This window comes from Chenopodium album, chromosome 10 (assembly GCF_948465745.1).
Source record: "Chenopodium album chromosome 10, dcCheAlbu1.1, whole genome shotgun sequence".
NCBI classification, from domain to species: Eukaryota; Viridiplantae; Streptophyta; class Magnoliopsida; order Caryophyllales; family Amaranthaceae; genus Chenopodium; species Chenopodium album.
In genome coordinates, this window is record NC_137843.1 from 15,417,106 (window position 1) to 15,435,292 (window position 18,187).

General features: G+C 33.8%; 3 protein-coding genes across 3 annotated transcripts; all 3 read left to right on the top strand.

Moving 5' to 3' along the window:
* The first annotated feature begins 1,584 nt into the window (after positions 1-1,584).
* On the top strand, positions 1,585-5,597 carry LOC145563677 (lysine histidine transporter-like 6). Its single transcript, XM_081624109.1, has 8 exons — positions 1,585-1,733; positions 1,876-2,015; positions 3,154-3,537; positions 4,241-4,634; positions 4,934-5,039; positions 5,146-5,237; positions 5,331-5,399; positions 5,499-5,597. The coding sequence occupies exons 1-8, from the start codon at positions 1,707-1,709 to the stop codon at positions 5,595-5,597; spliced, it is 1,311 nt and encodes a 436-aa protein (XP_081480235.1). The 5' UTR covers positions 1,585-1,706.
* A 5,348-nt stretch (positions 5,598-10,945) lies between these two features.
* Positions 10,946-13,261, top strand: LOC145563678 (uncharacterized). Its single transcript, XM_081624110.1, has 2 exons — positions 10,946-11,444; positions 12,107-13,261. Exon 2 carries the CDS (start codon positions 12,454-12,456, stop codon positions 13,093-13,095), a length of 642 nt encoding a protein of 213 aa, XP_081480236.1. The 5' UTR covers positions 10,946-11,444; positions 12,107-12,453; the 3' UTR covers positions 13,096-13,261.
* Positions 13,262-15,763: 2,502 nt separating this feature from the next.
* On the top strand, positions 15,764-17,479 carry LOC145564919 (uncharacterized). Its single transcript, XM_081625076.1, has 7 exons — positions 15,764-15,904; positions 16,046-16,197; positions 16,346-16,442; positions 16,524-16,596; positions 16,681-16,715; positions 16,766-17,163; positions 17,314-17,479. The coding sequence occupies exons 1-7, from the start codon at positions 15,764-15,766 to the stop codon at positions 17,477-17,479; spliced, it is 1,062 nt and encodes a 353-aa protein (XP_081481202.1).
* Positions 17,480-18,187: the final 708 nt, after the last annotated feature.

Consider the following 18,187-nt stretch of genomic DNA (forward strand, 5'->3'; position numbering starts at 1 on the left):
TTTATACCTAAGTACTCCCTTTGTTTTTAAATACTTGCTTCGGTTTTCATTTTCGGCCGTTTTTAAATACTTGCTCCATTTCCTTATTTGGAAATCTTTTATAATATTAAATTAATTTCTCTCACCTAGTGGACCCACCATGAATTATATTTTATTAATTTCATATTCTCTCTTTCATCCGATTCTCTCAACTACTTTTGTTTTTTTACAATTTTTTATTTCTTCCACATACCCCATTACTTCCATACTTTATTACTTTCTCCAATTTCTCCTAAAACTCCACACATGGAAAAATGCATGAAGTGTAAAAATGGAGGGAACACTCTCGGTCTTAAAGGTATAGCAAGCTAATTGTGTACACTTGGCAACATAAGTTGTTAATATTTATGAATCACGAGTATGGGAGTTTAACAAGGATGTATCATGAAATTACTACCTTCGTTTCATATTTTTTGCAACTTTCGTATATTTTATACCTCATAAATAATACCCCAAAGTTGCAAAAAATATAAAACGAAGGTAGTATGTTTTTTTGCAAAAATCAGGATGATAGCTTTGAATTCAATGACCACATGGCTGCACTATAGTATTATTGCTGACATACTTTATATATACCAAATACTTAGGGCCTGTTCACATTTACTTAATTTCAGTTCAGTTCAGTTCAGTTCAGTTCCAATCAGTTCAGTTCAGTTCCAATCAGTTCAGTTCAGTTCAGTTCAGTTCAGCTCTTAATTTCCCTCTCACATAAAATATTCATTTCAGCTCAATTCAGTTCAGTTCAGTTCAGTTCAGTTCCAATCAGTTCAGTTCAGTTCAGTTCAGTTCCAATCAGTTCAGTTCAGTTCAGTTCAGCTCAGTTCAGTAAATATGAACAGGCCCTTAATACTATGTATGTAGTAGATTACATGGGTTTGTATATTAGAGAGGGGAAAAAAAAAAAAAAAAAAAAAGAGATGCACTCGCGTGTATAATAAACATGCTAGTCAATACGTATTTATAGCTAGGTTTGTGTCCTTTGTTACACAAGGCGGAAAACATAAAGATTTAATAAAAAAGAAAAAAAAATAAAACAAAACAAAATATGTGTTTCAAAATATAAAAAAACTACAATCAATGAACATTACAGTTAAGCAAAAAAGCTTGAACCATAAAAAAATGAAGCTCCAAATTCAAGAAACAAATAACAAGTAAATCAACTTCAAAAAATCTCTAATCTTCATGCGTAAAATAAATTCTCCGTAAAAATTATTCATTACACTATGTATCATGAGCATTGTGTATTTGGATGTATCGTTTTAAGTGTAACTCACATCTTGAAAAAAAAAAGTTAATTTGCAAAAACGTTCAATTTTGAGTCCCCACCAAATTTCAATTTTCCTTCCTCCCCACACCCTAAGCACATACACCCTTATTTTGGGCTTAAAAAAACAACTCCAAAGCAAAACCCCCATCAATTAGCTTCATTCTGTATTCGGCTGCTTAGCTTTCTTGTCCCAAATTGAGTGCTTACCATTTTCCAATAAACTCTTTTCTACCTTTCTTTATTTCATCATGCTATTATATGTATGCTTCACTAACCTTTTTGCAAAGTAGTCTCTTAATTATGATTACTCTTTATTAGCTACCCCAAAATAAATACCCTCCCACCAAACAAACCCAACTTTACAATATTGTTTTCATCTCTTTGAAGGTCAGTCCAAATTATGGTTTCTACTTCTCCTGAACCTAAGGTATGAAAATGGTTATAACATGCATATATTTTATAATCCTTATTATATATAATTCTGCTGAATTCATGAACCCATGCAAATGTTCAACTGATGAATTTTATGGATCCTAACATTTGTCGTCAAAAACTTAATATATGTACAGGAAATATTTTCTGTTGACGTGTGTCAGGATAAGGGTCCTCCTCGTCGAGCCAAATGGTGGTACTCAACCTTCCACACCGTCACCGCCATGGTCGGTGCCGGTGTTCTTAGCCTCCCTTATGCCATGGCATACTTAGGATGGTAAATTTATACTACTTGAACTCGATTTCCCTATGTACCTGTCTCCAATTAGTCGTTTCATTTGTTGTTGGTAGTCTTTAATATACAAATTTGACCATTAATATTTTTATTTTTATTTCTTAGGCCCTGTTCATTTCATCTTAAAAAATTAATATTCAGTGAATTAAAAATAAGTTTAGTTTTAAGTTCAATAAAATTAATTTTACTTTAATAAAAATAATTTCAGTGCAAAATTAAAAAAAATACTTATATTATACTAAAAAATTGCATTGAAATAGGGAAGCCTTTTCAATGACTGTTATAATAATATTAAATTATAGCCGTGATAATTATATTAAATCATACCCTTCATATTTTAGGGGCAATTGCGTCCATTAATTTACTTGACTGTATATTGACATTAAATTTTGTTTGAAAAGTATTCAGTTAAACAATTTTCAAAACTATAACCCAAAAAAAAAAAAAAAAAAAAAAAAAAAAAAAAAAAAAAAAACCTTTTACAATGGTTACAAGATCTAACGAGATATTATCTAACTATTTTTCTTAACGTTAAATCAAGAAAAGCTAAGGAATGTGTGTGAGTTGTGTAAAATCCCAAACATTTAAACTTAAAAATAATGAAGTATATTCTTAAAATAAAGCTAACAAGATACATACTACACCTTACATGATATAATGATAATGTTTAATTATATGTACTACTCCCACTATTCTTTTTTATCTTCCTACAAGAGTAAATTAGGTAAGATATCAAGGTATATAATTTTGCTATGTGGGAATTAGGAATTGACATGTTAGGTCTATTGAAAATAACTTCTATATACTTATAAGGTATAAGACTTATTTTTGGTTGTTTAACTGATTAACATAGCATTACAGTAGAAATGATAACTATTAAAAGAGACGAAATCAAAATCTAGAATGTTGCACACTTGCACTTTCACAATTTGTATTTTTCTACAAAAATTGGGGAGTATGGTTTCTAATGTCCAACCAAACGACCACTAAAATGGACAAATCACTGGATCAAGTTACAATATAAATACTCCATATTTAATTTTAAGATTCCCCCCCCCCCCCCCCCCCAATGTCATTGGCTTATGGCTCAAGCAACCCTCAATTCTAATTGATGTTACAGGGGACCAGGCACTGTAGTAATGATACTATCATGGTGCATCACTCTGAATACAATGTGGCAAATGATACAGCTGCATGAATGTGTTCCTGGGACACGCTTCGACCGGTACTACGACCTCGGTAAATACGCCTTCGGGCCGAAGCTCGGCCCTTGGGTGGTGCTCCCTCAGCAGCTGATTGTTCAAGTGGGATGTGATATTGTGTACATGGTCACCGGAGGAAAGTGCCTAAAAAATTTCATGGAGATTTCATGCATCAACTGTGTTAAGCTTAGGCAGTCTTATTGGATCATCATTTTTGGGTCAATCCATTTCTTCCTTTCTCAACTCCCTAACTTCAATTCTGTTTCTGCTGTTTCTTTAGCTGCTGCTGTTATGTCACTCAGGTACTTTATACTACACTATTAATTTGGTTTAATTTGTTATGTCTTATTCAAATATTTAATTTGGTTTTCATACTTTACTATGATTAGTTGATTGCCATAGATTTTGGAAACCTTAATTTTTAAGAAGTAGAATAGATACCTAAAAGATTCTTAGTTGGTGAAGGCTAATTTAGTCACTTTGAGTAGCTTAATTTAACAAGATAACTTACTCAAAACTAGCTACAGTAAGGTAAACTATCACTCGTCGCACTCGAATGACCAAATTAGCCTTATTTAGCTTCATATTGTTGATGTTGTAGACGAGATTTGACCATCAATTTTGACTATCTCTTTCAAGACTTTACCCACTAAACTAGTTGACATCCACAACTATACTTTTATATTGATTTATCGGGATTGCTATTGTTAACTCGCTGCACTTAAATGACCAAATTAGCCTTATTTAGCTTCATATTGTTACTGATGTAGACAAGATTTTACTATTAATTTTGAGTAACACTTTCAAGACTTTATCAACTAAGCTAACTGACATCTGTAACTATGCTTTCTATATTATTGATTTATTGGGATTGCTATTGCTAAAAAGATGTGCTACTTAAAAAGCCTCATTTTCGTGAATAAATTTTACTTTTTTGTACATATAAATTTAATTGATAGCACTATTCTGTTGCTGAAGATATGATTTTGCAATTGAAACTTGCAGTTATTCAACAATAGCATGGGTAGGTTGCTTAGCCAAAGGTCAAATTGAGAATGTGAACTATGGTTACAAAAACACAAGCAACGTTGACTTCATGTTCCGAGTCTTCAATGCACTAGGACAAATTTCATTTGCCTATGCTGGACATGCAGTTGTGCTTGAAATCCAGGCCACCATGCCATCCACTCCTGAGAGACCATCGAAGGTATCGATGTGGAAAGGCGCCTTAGGTTCCTATTTCGTAAATGCACTCTGCTATTTTCCTGTGGCATTTATTGGTTACTGGGCATTTGGCCAAGATGTTGATGACAATGTGTTGGTAGGACTCAAGAAGCCTGGTTGGCTTATCGCCTCTGCTAATCTGATGGTCGTCATCCATGTCGTTGGCAGTTATCAGGTAATCCATTTTATATATTCGAAATCTACAGGCAAAATGGAATGCAATATGTACAGGTTAGCTGAGACCTTTATAAAAAATCATGAAAAATGAGTCTTAGATTAGCTGATCTGAATTCAATTTACATCTAAATTATGTTTAGATAAGGGAAAATATGTTCTGAATAAGGGCTATTAAGTTGTTTCATGTTAAATGAAAGAAGCCTACATCCAAAATACAATCAGTGTTATTTATTGGGCAAAAAAGACTTCATTAGTCATTTAGTTGTGACTTTAATAAGATGAGATGAATGTATGCAGGTATATGCAATGCCAATCTTCGATATGCTCGAGAATTTGATGATAAAAAAACTAAAATTCCCACCAGGACTTACTCTTCGACTCATTACTCGAACAATCTACGTTGGTAATTTAACTAATTTTTTTTATCTTCACTAGTCATTTGATCAATTTCTTTTCAAGAATTTTCTTCATGACCATAGCCATGATTGATCACTAAAAATTCCTTGCAGGGTTAACATTATTTCTCGGAGTCACCTTCCCTTTCTTTGGAGATCTCCTCGGTTTCTTTGGTGGATTCGGCTTTGCTCCAACCGCGTACTTTGTAAGCTCTTCATGTCTTCTATATGCCCTATTCATGTTAAACTACCCCTGACAAAAAACAGAGTTTTAACTTTGTTGAGGGACATCTTTGCAGCTTCCTTGTGTCATTTGGCTCGTAATCAAGAAACCAAAGAGATTTAGCGCTTCTTGGTTCATCAACTGGGTATGCCTTTTGTTGATTATGCATGCTGTATTATGTTAAACCTAAGATTAAATCATTAGATCGATAAAGTAATTCTTTTCATTTGTACTTGTTTTGCAGGCATGTATAATAATTGGGGTGCTCATCATGCTGGCATCAACAATCGGAGGGCTTCGAAACATCGTTATGGACTCCTCCTCTTACAGCTTCTACTCCTAAGTGAAACATAATCTTTGTATGACTGTAACTTAGAGCTAAGCCAAGCTAGCAAATGATCCATCATCGTACATTCGTACCCAGATGATCATTTTGCTTGATTATCTTGATCTAGATCAGGATAAATGTTGTGCTGATAGATTTGAAGATAAAAATTTAGAGTTGAAATGTAGCTGTCAAATTAATCAAGAACATATGTTCAAGTTACAAGTAGCATATTTGGCAAATAGAGCTTGTTGTAGTTAAAACTTGTATGTTATATCAGCTTACCAGTTACTAAAGTTGTATCTTTAGTTTATACCAATGTCCCATGGATTCAATTTCACATAGATCATAAACTCACTTACCAAACATTTAAAATTAATTACCAAGTAATTAATTCTCATAACATTATCAATATGACAATATTCAACATGTCTAGGCCTTTACAACACTACTATGGGTCTGTTCTGATTTACTGAGCTGAGCTGAGCTGAACTGAACTGAACTGATCATTGGAGTTGAACTGAACTAAACTGAATATTTTATGAGAAAAGGAAATTAGGAATTGAACTAAACTGAACTGATTGGAATTAAATTGAACTGGACTGAATTGAACTAAAAATAAGCCGAAGAGACAGGCCCTATCTATTCATTAATACAAGAAATTTCGAACAACATAGCAAAGAAGCATGACAAGTAGTATTAAAACATTTGTTGTGACTATTATATTGCAAGAGTGCCCAAATTGCCGTTTAAATAACTTAGTTCATTTCATGAGATTTTTAATTTTATTGTACTTTAAAAAAAAAAAAAAAAAAAAAGATAGGTGGTTGAGTGTGAGACCCTGAAATAGGTGACAAGGGCTTAGGCCAAAAGTCCACTTCACTAATCAAATTCCTTAGCCATTCCGCTTCTTTACATGCCGAAGCCAATGCTATGAACTCGGAAGCCATTGTTGTGTCTGTAGTACATGTTTGCTTCTTAGATGCCCATGAAATAGCACCTCCTCCAAGAAGAAACACCCAACCACTAGTAGAAGAATAATCCTCTTTATTAGTGATCCAACTAGCATCCGTAAACCCTTCTAAAACCGAAGGATCTCCTTTGTAAACTAAACCATAATCCATGGTTTTCCTCAAATACCTTAGAACACGCCTTAGAGCTTGCCAATGATTCATACTTGGATTAGTAGTATACCTACTTAGCTAGCCTACGGCGAATGCTATATCCAGTCGAGTGCTTGTCATGGCATACATCAAGCATCCAATTAACCTAGCATAGTCCAATTGTGAAATCGGACCTCCTCCATTTGGAACCAAAGAAGCATTTGGGTCCATTGGAGTAGACATGAGAGAACTATCTATTAGTTGAGACAAACACTACAAGAGGGGGGGGGGGAATTGTATGCGAGTTCCTAATGACTACTTTTGCGGAATATGAAACAGAATGTAAAGGAACTTGCAATGCACACAATATTTTACGAGGAAACCTTCCACGGCCCAACTGGAAGTAAAACCTCGACCCTCTAAAGGATTTCCAAAACCAAATCAATCCACTATAATAGGGCAAACACACAGGTTACAACCTATTATACTTAGATCTTTACTCACTAGTTCCAAACTGAACTTGCTACACAGTAGGACCCTATCCTACCCAACCTAATTCCTTGACTTAGATTCACTCATACTCCCTGAACACTCTAACTCTCAGCTTCAACCTTGAAGCCTATAATACCGTATGCAAAGATATAAATCAAACACACACACACCTAGTAACCCAACCAATACAATAAATTTGACTCTAGTATATGAAAGATAAGATACGCATGAAATCCGAAACTAATATGACAAAGTATGAACTTGGCAACTTACACTTTTAAAACACTCTTCGAATTCTTCACGCATAAACTCATAGAAAATATGAAATGTGATTACTACAATTTATATAAGATTAGCTCATATAGGAATCAGGGTTTTCAAAAGATAATTATGTTATTATACCAAAATCACAAAACACGGTTTTAATGTAAATCTTTTAGAAGAAAATCTTTTTAGGAAAACTTAACAAAGATAAATTACAAAAACAATATTATCTTTTAGGAATCCAGATTTTACAAAATAAAATCTTCTTAGAAAATCTTTTCATAAAAACTTATCTTTTTAAAACTTTCGTATTTTAAGCTTTCCAAGCCCTTTTGTCACGTTTCTAATAAATCTCATATCTAAACTTACCAATCATATTTACAGCAATAAATAAAAGTATAAACTTATTAAAAACTAAAATTGCTTTGTAAAATACCGCATTCCAGGTTACTTGGGCTTCACGCAGTCCAGGACTAAGTTCCTGCCGTCTCTTCACTTCCAGTTCTCAACTGGAACTTTGCAGGACAAGTTTTTGTGAAACTTCCTGTCTTCAACGCAGGCCAAATTGAACTTCTCAACTTGCTTTCTTCAACTTCTCGTTAGGGAACTCAGTTAGTTCCTGGTTGGAACTCTTAATCCTATCTTCTTTAACTTTCCTTGAGATCTCTTTGAGTCTTCTTAGATAGGTTACTCTTCCACTTCCAAAGTCTACTTCACTTGTTCTAATCACAACACTCAAAGAATTCTTATTAGTTAAAGTTTGCTAATTTATATTCATCATCATCAAAACACTTAAGCTTCAACACTATCCCACTCACTAATTAACTTCTTAATCACCTTTTCAATATAATGAGATTGTGTTAAAATTAATGAGCCATTCCCTCTCTTTATCCTAATACCAAGGATAACATCCTCTTCCCCCATATCCTTCATGGAAAAGCTAGACGAAAGAAATTCTTTGGTCTTTTTAACTTGATCCAAATCAGTCCCAAATATAAGCATGTCATCAACATATAAACAAATCATAACACCTTTTCCATCATTATCAAATTCACTATATACACACTTATCCGACTGATTTATCTTAAAGCCATTTGCCAAGACTACATCATCAAACTTTTGATGTCATTGCTTAGGTGCCTGTTTTAGTCCATACAAAGATCTAATCAACTTGCACACTTTGGTTCCTTGTTCATTGACAATGAAGCCTTCTGGTTATTTCATGTACACTTCCTCCTATAATTCACCATTAAGAAAAGCTGTTTTTACATCCATTTGGTGAATTATAAGGTCATGAATCGCCGCGAGAGCTATCAATAACCTTATGGTGGTTATTCTTTCCACCGGAGCATATGTATCAAAGTAATCAATAGCGGGAATTTGCTTGTACCCTTGGATCACTAACTGGGCTTTGTACTTTCCAACGGTTCCATCGATCCTTAATTTCCTTTTGAAAATCCATTTACAACCTAAAGGAGTGCAATAGGGTGGTAAATCTGACAAAACCTAAGTATTATTTCCCATAATTGAATCCATTTCATCTTGGATAGCTTCTTTCCAAAATGCCACATCTTGAAACTTCATAACCTCATCAAAGGTTTTAGGATCCTCCTCCACACTATAGCAATATAGTGTTTGAGTCTCTATTGACTCCCTTGACCCTTCAACTAAATAAAGTTGAAAATCGGGTCCAAAAGATTTTTCTTTTCTAATTCTTTTACTTTTTCTAACTTCCAGCAATGTAGTCTCATGATCTTTATTAATAGGATCATCTACAATGATGGAGGTAGTACTAGGTACAATGTCCTTTGGCCTTGGAATTGATGAAAATTGAGTTTCATAAAAAATTGCATCCCTTGACTCTATCACCGTGTGAATCAAGACAAAGTCATTCGGTTCAATGACATAAAACCTATAGGCTTTTCTATGTTCCGCATACCCTATAAAGATGCAATCAATTCCCTTTTTACCCAATGCTTTTCTTTTGGGTTCCGGCAATCTTACAATTGCCCTACATTCCCATACCTTAAAGTAATTGAGAGTAGGTTTCTTTTTGTGCCAAAGTTCATAAGGAGTAACTTTGTTCCTTTTATTGGGAACTCTATTAAAAATATAGAAGCTTTTAACATAGCTTCACCTCAAAATCCGTCACTAAGACCCGAATTAGAAATCATGGAATTAACCATCTCCTTTAGGATTCTATTTTCCTTTCAGCAACACCATTTTTTTGTGGTGAATAAGGGCCGGTTACTTCATGAATTATACCTATGGATTGAAAATAACTTGGATCAAAATATTCCCCACCCCTATCTGTTCGAAGTTTCTTAACTTTTTCATTAGTTTGCAATTCAACTTCGATTTTAAAGACCTTAAACTTATCTAGAGCTTCATCTTTATAAGATAATAGATATAAGTAACAAAACCTTGAAAAATCATCAATAAATGTTACAATATATTTCTTATTTCCTAAAGAAGGCATGCTATGAAAATCACATAAATCACTATGCACCAATTCAAGCAATGTAGAATGTCTTTCAACACTTGGAAAAGGATTTCTTGTAATTTTGTTCAACATGCATGTCTTACACTTCTCTATACTAAAATCAAATGGAGGTATTAAACCAATTTTAGTCATGTCATGCAAACGACGATAATTAACAAGACATAAACGATTGTGCCATAGAGAAGAAACACTAAGCATATAAGTAGAATCTACCACTTTATTATCAATACTTAATTTGAACATTCCATTACAATAATATCCTTGTCCTACAAATACACCCCCTTTAATAAAATAAACTTATCGGCTTCAAAAACCATTTTAAAACCATACTTATTTAAGAGTCTTACAGACATTAAATTTTTCCTAACTTCCGGAACAAACACAACATCATTCAGAGTTAAAGTTTTCCCGAATGTTAACAACAATTCTACTTGACCTATGCCTTTAGCCTTAACCGTAGAATCATTCCCCATGTACAAAATTGGCCCATCTTCTACTTCTTGATAATTCTTGAAGAAATGCCGGCTTTTGCACACATGTCTAGATGCTCCCGAATCTACCCACCAAGAATCATCATCCTGCACAACATTGATTTTAGAAATCATAGCCACAAAATTCATTTCTTAATTTTTAGACTCATGTTGAACATTACCTTGGACTTGGTCAACATTTTGTTGACCTTGGCTACTTGCCTTCTTCTTTTTCCAAAAGGGGCAATCCCTTTTAAAGTGAGGACCACCACACATCCAACAAGTTCCGAATTTACCTTTCTTTTCCTTCTTGTTGTTTGAATTTTTGGTAGACTTGAAAGAGCACTTGTTAGACTTTTTATTATTAGTCCCACTTGCTTGTTGATAAGTGCATAATATGCCATATTTTTAGTCCCTAGTATTAGTCTTATAACATCCTTTTATTAGTTATTTTATGGAATTTGTAACTTTAATTATTTTAGACAATATTTTAGTCGTTATTTTATTTTATAGCTACTTTTATAATATTTGATACTTAATATAATACTGTGTGTTTTTGGTAGGAAAGCAAGGGGAAATAAAAGTGGACTTGAATTGGGAAATGCAAAATAGCTACGGAGTACAAAAAACCCACTTGTGTTAGACCATTCAAGATCACGTGCCATCACAAGGAAAACAAAGCAAAAGAAAAAAAAAAGAAGAAAAAGAAAAAGAAAAGGAGGAAGAGGTGCGTGAATACGGGGAATCAAACCTAACATTATCAAGTTTCACCCCAAACAAGAATTGCAATTATCCTCCGAATTCAAGAGCAAGATATGGAGAAGATGAAATTTTATCCTATTCCACAATTTTATCTTCTCAAAACCAGAAAATTTAGGTCGTTCTTGGTCTATAAAAATCCCCAATTATTCCTGCTAAACACACAACTTAGCCAACAATTATACAAAGAGCAAGATAGTTCGAGTGAGTTCGTAATTGGGCAATTGGTGAAGAGAAGATAACCATTGGAGGGAAGCTTAGTCTCAAATCCAAGGTAAAACAAGAACGAAGGCGAATCGCGGGGTCGAAACCGGGTTTATTCGGGTGTTCTTGGGAGTATATTTTATAAGTCTTCTTCTTAACTTATTTGTTCCATATTACTGATTTATTTGATGTTCTTTGCTAATTTGATGAGATACTTTTATTGGATTATTGGTATTATAATTGATTCTTTACAGTATTATTTTTCGATTTAATGGGTAGTTGAAATTTTCTTGTTCGTGATTATCAAATTTGCAATTCGACATTGATTGTTATCTATCATGTTGTTAGTTGTGAATTATTGCTATCTATATTGTTTGACTTAGTTTACATCATATAGTGAAGTAGTGTCTAATTTTATATCGAGTCTGCAATTACTATTTGGTTTAAATTAGTGAGCAAATTCAATATAAGTAATCTGACAAAATAAATTGCATAATGTCTTGGTCTGCTAAGTCAGATTCGGATAATTTCTTAGCTTGCCTGATGCTACTAAATTCAGCAAACTAACTGTCAGAACTACTTGTAATTAAACATGTCTTGTTTAATTTGAATAACTGATCTCAGCTCTATATTTTGGCTATATTTTAGTCTAACCAGAAATTTATTTTCAACCTAAATTTATGCACTAATATTGCAAGCTTATCTCTCACTAGTTTTCTGTTTTCTTAATAGGTGCATGTACGTGTACGATACAGAAGCAAGACTTCAGCACATAAAAGCGTACGTAGGCTTCCTAAACGAGGCAGAACCAGAGAAGCTACTTAAAATTTTTAGTGCAGAACCTGAACTTGAAGTAGAAGATCCACTACCAATCACATACACTTTCATGGCAGAACGGACGTTGAAGGAACTAGGAGCTCCAAAGCTGGAGGATGAGCCCCTGTGCATTGTTTTTCCTACTCTGGAAAAACCATTGAAGCTCTATTCAGGTTTCCTTAATCTTCTCCCTAAATTTGATGGGAACGCAGGTGAGGATCCTCATAGACACTTAAAAGAATTTATTGTTTGTGTGTTCCACTATGAAACTTGAAGGAATTGAACAAGATCATATTCGAATGCATGCTTTTCTGTTTTCTTTGCATGATATAGCTAAAGATTGGTTGTATTCTCATTCTTCCGGATCAATCACGACTTGGGAGGCTATCCAAAAAGATTTTCTTGAAAAATTCTTTCCCGCAAGTCGTGTTGGATCCATTAGAAAAGAAATATGTGGTATTAGGCGACATGGTAATGAGTCACTATATGAGTATTGGGAACGTTTTAAAAAGTTATGTGCTTCTTGTCCCCAACATCAAATTAGTGATCAACTCTTAATTCAATATTTCTATGAGGGATTGTTGCCTAGTAATAGGGGAATGATTGATGCTGCTAGTGGGGGTGCCTTAGTTGATAAAACACCATCTCAAGCTAAAACTCTAATTTCTAATATGGCACAAAACACTCAACAACATAGTAGTAGGAATGATGTTAGAAGAGTTAATGATGTGGATTTAAGTGGTATTCAAAATCAATTACAAGAAAATGCACAACAAATTGCTACTCTAACCACCTTAGTGTCTATAATTGTTCCTGGTAATGAGTCTAGAGCTAGAGTATGTGGTGTTTGTTCTGATTTTTCTCATGCTACTGATGAATGTCCTACTTTGCAGAGTAGATGTTAATGCCTTAAGGGGGTTTTTCTGGACAATAAAATAGGAAGTATAATCCTCTCTCTCACACTTATAATGACGGTTGGATAGACCATCCTAACCTTAGGTATGGAAATAGACCACAATTTCAGCAGTTTAATCAATTTAAGCAACATGGTCAACAAAACCCACCACCTAAACCGGCTAGCCCCTTATTAGAAGATTTGGTGAAACAGTTAGCAAACCAAATAGGACAGGTTCATGATCATGGTGTTGAATATCAAAAGAAAACTTACATTCACCTACATCACATTGATACTCAAATAGGTCAAATAAGCACTACTCTTAGTAATTTGGAATCTCAACTCTCGAATACACTTCCTTCTCAAACAATTGCCAATCCAAATTAACATGCTAAAGTTGTAACACTTAGGAGCGGTAAAGAGTTAACGGAACCTAAAATAAAGAATAGAGCAGTAAAGAAAGAGGTAAAAGTCAGACCTAAGGATGTAGTTGGTGAGAGTAAGGAAAAACATGATAAAGAGAGTGAGAAAGAACCTGTAGGGAAGGGTAATTCTGATGCAAATTTTGATGTTTCTCGTTTTAAAGATGTTCCCCCTTTCCCCTCTCGATTTGCTAAAGCTAAGAAAGAAGCTATGGACAATGAAATTCTAGAGACTTTTAGGAAAGTTGAAGTTAATATTTCTCTTCTTGATGCTATTAAGAAGGTACCACGCTATGCAAAGTTTCTTAAGGAACTTTGTACTAATAAAAGACAATTTCGGCCTTCTGAAAAGGTAAGTATGGGGGAAAACATTTCAGCAGTAATTCAAAAGAAACTTCCCCCCAAAATTTAAGGATCTTAGCATGTTTTTATTTCATGTAAAATTGGTAATTCTATTTTTGAAAGATGCATGCTAGACTTAGGTGCTTCAATCAATGTCATGCCTAAATATGTATATGATACCTTGAATGTGGGGCCTTTGTCTAAGACTAATGTTGTTATCCAACTGGCTGATAGATCTAATGCATATCCTATGGGAGTTTTAGAAGATGTACTTGTTCAAGTGAATGAATTAGGTTTTCCTGCTGATTTTTATGTGCTTGATATGGGTGATAGTTCTGATAGTGTTCCTTTATTGTTGGGTCAACCTTTTCTAAAGACTTCCAAGACTAAAATTGATGTTCATGAAGGTAATTTGACAATAAAATTTGATGGCGAACTGATTAAATTCAACATATTTGATGCTATGAAATACCCTAATGATATCAATAATGTTAGTTCTATAGATTCTTTTGATGCATGTGATTGGATGGCTCAGGATGTTTTTGATGAGTGGTGTGGAAATTTGTTTGAAAATGGTGTGGTTGGTGATGTTGAAAAAAAAGAAATGGTTGATTCTTTTGTAGCTTTGTCTGCTGTGATTGAATCTGATGTGCTTGAACCTGATGTTTCCGATGGCTGCGAAAATTTTTTGCCTTCTGTTGTGTCTAAATTGATTCCTTCTATTGTTAAGCCACCTGAATTAGAATTAAAACCCCTTCCCTCTAATCTGAAGTATGCTTATCTGGGTGATAATGAGACTTTACCTGTGATTATTTCAAGTTCATTAAATGAATCTCAAGAGACTAGATTATTGAATTTGCTTAAAAATCACAAGGAAGCCTTAGGATGGACTTTAGTTGACATAAAAGGCATTAGTCCTGCCATGTGCATCCATAAAATTTTTCTTGAAAATGATGCTAAACCAACTAGAGAGGCTCAACGTAGATTAAATCCTTCAATGATGGAAGTAGTTAAAAAGGAAATTTTAAAGTGGTTAGATGCAAGGGTGATCTACCCTATTTCTGATTCTCAATGGGTAAGTCCAATTCATGTGGTGCCTAAAAAGAGTGTAATAACTATTGTAGAAAATAATAAAGGAGAGCTTGTCCCTACTAGAGTTTCTAATGGTTGAAGAGTTTGTATTGACTATAGGAAACTTAATCAAGCTACTAGAAAAGATCATTTTCCCCTTCCATTTATTGATTAAATGTTAGAAAAGCTTGTTGGATAATCTTTTTTCTATTTTCTTGATGGTTATTCTGGTTACACACAAGTGCCTATTGCTCTCGAAGATCAAGATAAAACTACTTTTACTTGTCCTTTTGGTACTTTCGCTTTTAGAAGAATGCCTTTTGGTTTATGCAATGCTCCTGGAACTTTTCAAAGATGCATGATGAGTATGTTTTCTGATTTAATTCAACAATATATGGAGGTGTTTATGGATGATTTCACTGTGTTTGGTGATTCATTTTATAGATGTCTTCATGCTTTACCTCGAGTTTTGAAAAGATGTGTTGAAACTAACCTTGTTTTGAATTTTGAAAAATGTCATTTTATGGTTGAACAAGGTGTAGTTCTTGGTCATATTGTTAGTGCCAAAGGTTTAGAGGTTGATAAAGCTAAAATTGATGCCATAAGTTCTTTGCCTTATCCTACATGTGTTCGTGAAGTTAGATCATTTTTAGGACATGCTGGCTTTTATAGACGCTTTATTCAAAATTTCTCTAAGATTGCTTCACCTTTATGTGCCTTGCTTGCTAAAGATGTTGTTTTTACTTTAATGATGAATGCAAAAAGGCTTTTGATGATTTAAAAGACAAATTGACAAGTGCTCCTGTGATTAGACCCCCTGATTGGTCTTTACCTTTTGAAATTATGTGTGATGCTAGTAATAAGGTTGTAGGAGCAGTTTTAAGGCAAAAGAAGGATAAAGAGTCTTATGTGATCCATTATGCTTCTAAATCACTGGATTATACCCAATGCAATTACACTGTAACTGAAAAAGAGATGTATGCGGTTGTTTTTTCTTTAGAGAAGTTTAGGCCCTACTTACTTGGCACTCGTGTGATTGTTTATTCTGATCATGCAACTCTTAAATATTTGTTAAAGAAGAGTCACTCAACACCTAAGTTTCTTAGGTGGATGCTTCTATTATAGGACTTTAATGTGGAAATTAGAGATAGAAAAGGTGTTGAAAACCTAGTTGCTGACCATCTAAGTAGAATTGTACCCAGGGAGGATTGGCCTTTAATAACTAATTTTTTTCCTGATGAGCAGCTTGCATATTTATATAGTGTTGACACTCCTTGGTATGCTGATATTGTTAATTATCTAGTGACTGGAACATTTCCCCCCTACACTCACTAAAGCTCAAAAGAATAACATTATATCTGATTCTAAATATTATATGTGGGATGATCCATATTTATGGAAATCATCTTCTGACCAAATGATTAGGAGATGTGTCGACAAACTTGAATATGCTTCTATTCTTACTTTTTGTCATAATCTTGAAAGTGGAGGGCATTTTGGTCCTCAAAGGACTGCTCATAAGGTACTTGAATGTGGTTTATATTGGCCTACTATTTACAAAGATGCAAATTTGTTTTGTAAATCTTGTGAACGTTGTCAAAAGACTGAAAATCTGTCTAAAAGAAATGAAATGCCTCAATCTGGTATCTTTATTTGTGAAATATTTGATGTGTGGGGTATAGATTTTATGGGTCCCTTTCCTTCTTCTTTTGGTAAAGTTTATATCATTCTTGCTGTTGATTATGTATCTAAATGGGTAGAGGCAAAGGCTGTGATAACCGATGATGCTAAAACAGTTGTTAAATTTGTTAGGATCATATGTTTAATTGATTTGACATGCCTAAGGCCATCATAAGTGATAGAGGGACTCATTTTTGCAACAAAACCTTTAGTGCACTTTTGGAGAAATATCATGTAACCCATAGAGTTGCTACTGCATACCACCCTCAAACTAGTGGGCAAGCTGAAGTTTCTAACAGAGAAATAAAATCGATTCTTGAGAAAATGGTTAATCCTAATAGGAAAGATTGGAGTCTTCGATTAGGTGATGCATTGTGGGCATATAGAACTGCATATAAAACTCCTTTAGATATGTCTCCATTTAGAATTGTTTTGGGTAAAGCATGTCACTTTCCTGTAGAAATTGAGCATAAGTCTTTTTGGGCCGTAAAGCAATGTAATTTAGACTATGACCTTGCTGGAAATGAGAGGAAATTACAGTTGCTTAAACTGGAAGAATTGAGGTTAGAGGCACATGAAAATGCCAAAATCTATAAAGACAAAACCAAAGTCTTCCATGATAAGAACATAGCTAGGAAATCATTTTAGGTTGGACAGAAAATTCTTCTTTTTAATGCTCACTTGGAACTATTTCCAGGAAAATTGCAAACTAGATGGCTAGGCCCTTTTGTTGTTACTAATGGTTTTCCTCATGGTGCAGTAGAAATCAAAGATTTTAATACCAACAAAGTCTTCAAGGTTAATGGTCACAGGTTAAAACCATTCTATGATCAAGCTTATGTGACCATGATTGAAGACATATTCTTCGAGCAAGCATGAAGAGATGAATGTCGAGCCAACGACATAAATTAGGCGCTTCTTGGGAGGCAACCCAAGAATAATTTTTTTATTTATTTTGCTTTCTGCTCTTCTGTTTTTATTTTATTTTATTTATTTATTTTTTTTAGGTAGTGTTTATCTATTTACTTGTTGTAAGCTGATCTTTCTTGCAGACATATGCATACATTCAAATACATCATGACTTGCCAGAGTATCATCAATACTTAAAATCTGAAGATCAATGAATGGAGCAAGAGGCACAACGACAATGAACATAAAAGAAGATCAGATGTTCAGAACGTTCCCAGAAACCAACTAAGTTTCTCTTTCCCTTTTTAACTTTGTTTTCATTGGGACAATGAAAAGTTTAAATGCGGGGGAGCATTGAATAAATGAAATTGGCTTAGTTTTTATGGAGAAAATGCTATTTGAATGGATATATGGCTGTAAATACAATGATTAAAATAACTCATTGTTGAGTGGATTATTCCTAATTTAGAGAAGGTGCTGTCGAATTTTAGATTAAAATTCTGTTAATTTAGATTGCTAGTTTCGTGAATAAATAATGGAACTTTGGGCTAATCAGCAAATTAAAAAAAAAATTGTCTTTTATATATTGCATGCTGTGGATTACAGACATGAAAGATAGCTTAAACCCCTTTTTGGTAGGATTAGTAAAAAGTTTTTGTTTCTCACTAATAATTTTAT

Coding starts and splice junctions, on each gene's coding strand:
- LOC145563677 (XM_081624109.1), top strand. CDS start 1,707: ATGGTTTCTACTTCTCCTGAACCTAAG. Junction 1,734..1,875: donor CTACTTCTCCTGAACCTAAG/GTATGAAAATGG, acceptor ATATATGTACAG/GAAATATTTTCTGTTGACGT. Junction 2,016..3,153: donor GCCATGGCATACTTAGGATG/GTAAATTTATAC, acceptor TTGATGTTACAG/GGGACCAGGCACTGTAGTAA.
- LOC145563678 (XM_081624110.1), top strand. CDS start 12,454: ATGAAACTTGAAGGAATTGAACAAGATCATATTCGAATGCATGCTTTT.
- LOC145564919 (XM_081625076.1), top strand. CDS start 15,764: ATGTGTGATGCTAGTAATAAGGTTGTAGGAGCAGTTTTAAGGCAAAAG. Junction 16,597..16,680: donor TGAAATATTTGATGTGTGGG/GTATAGATTTTA, acceptor CTAAATGGGTAG/AGGCAAAGGCTGTGATAACC. Junction 17,164..17,313: donor CTTAAACTGGAAGAATTGAG/GTTAGAGGCACA, acceptor ATTGCAAACTAG/ATGGCTAGGCCCTTTTGTTG.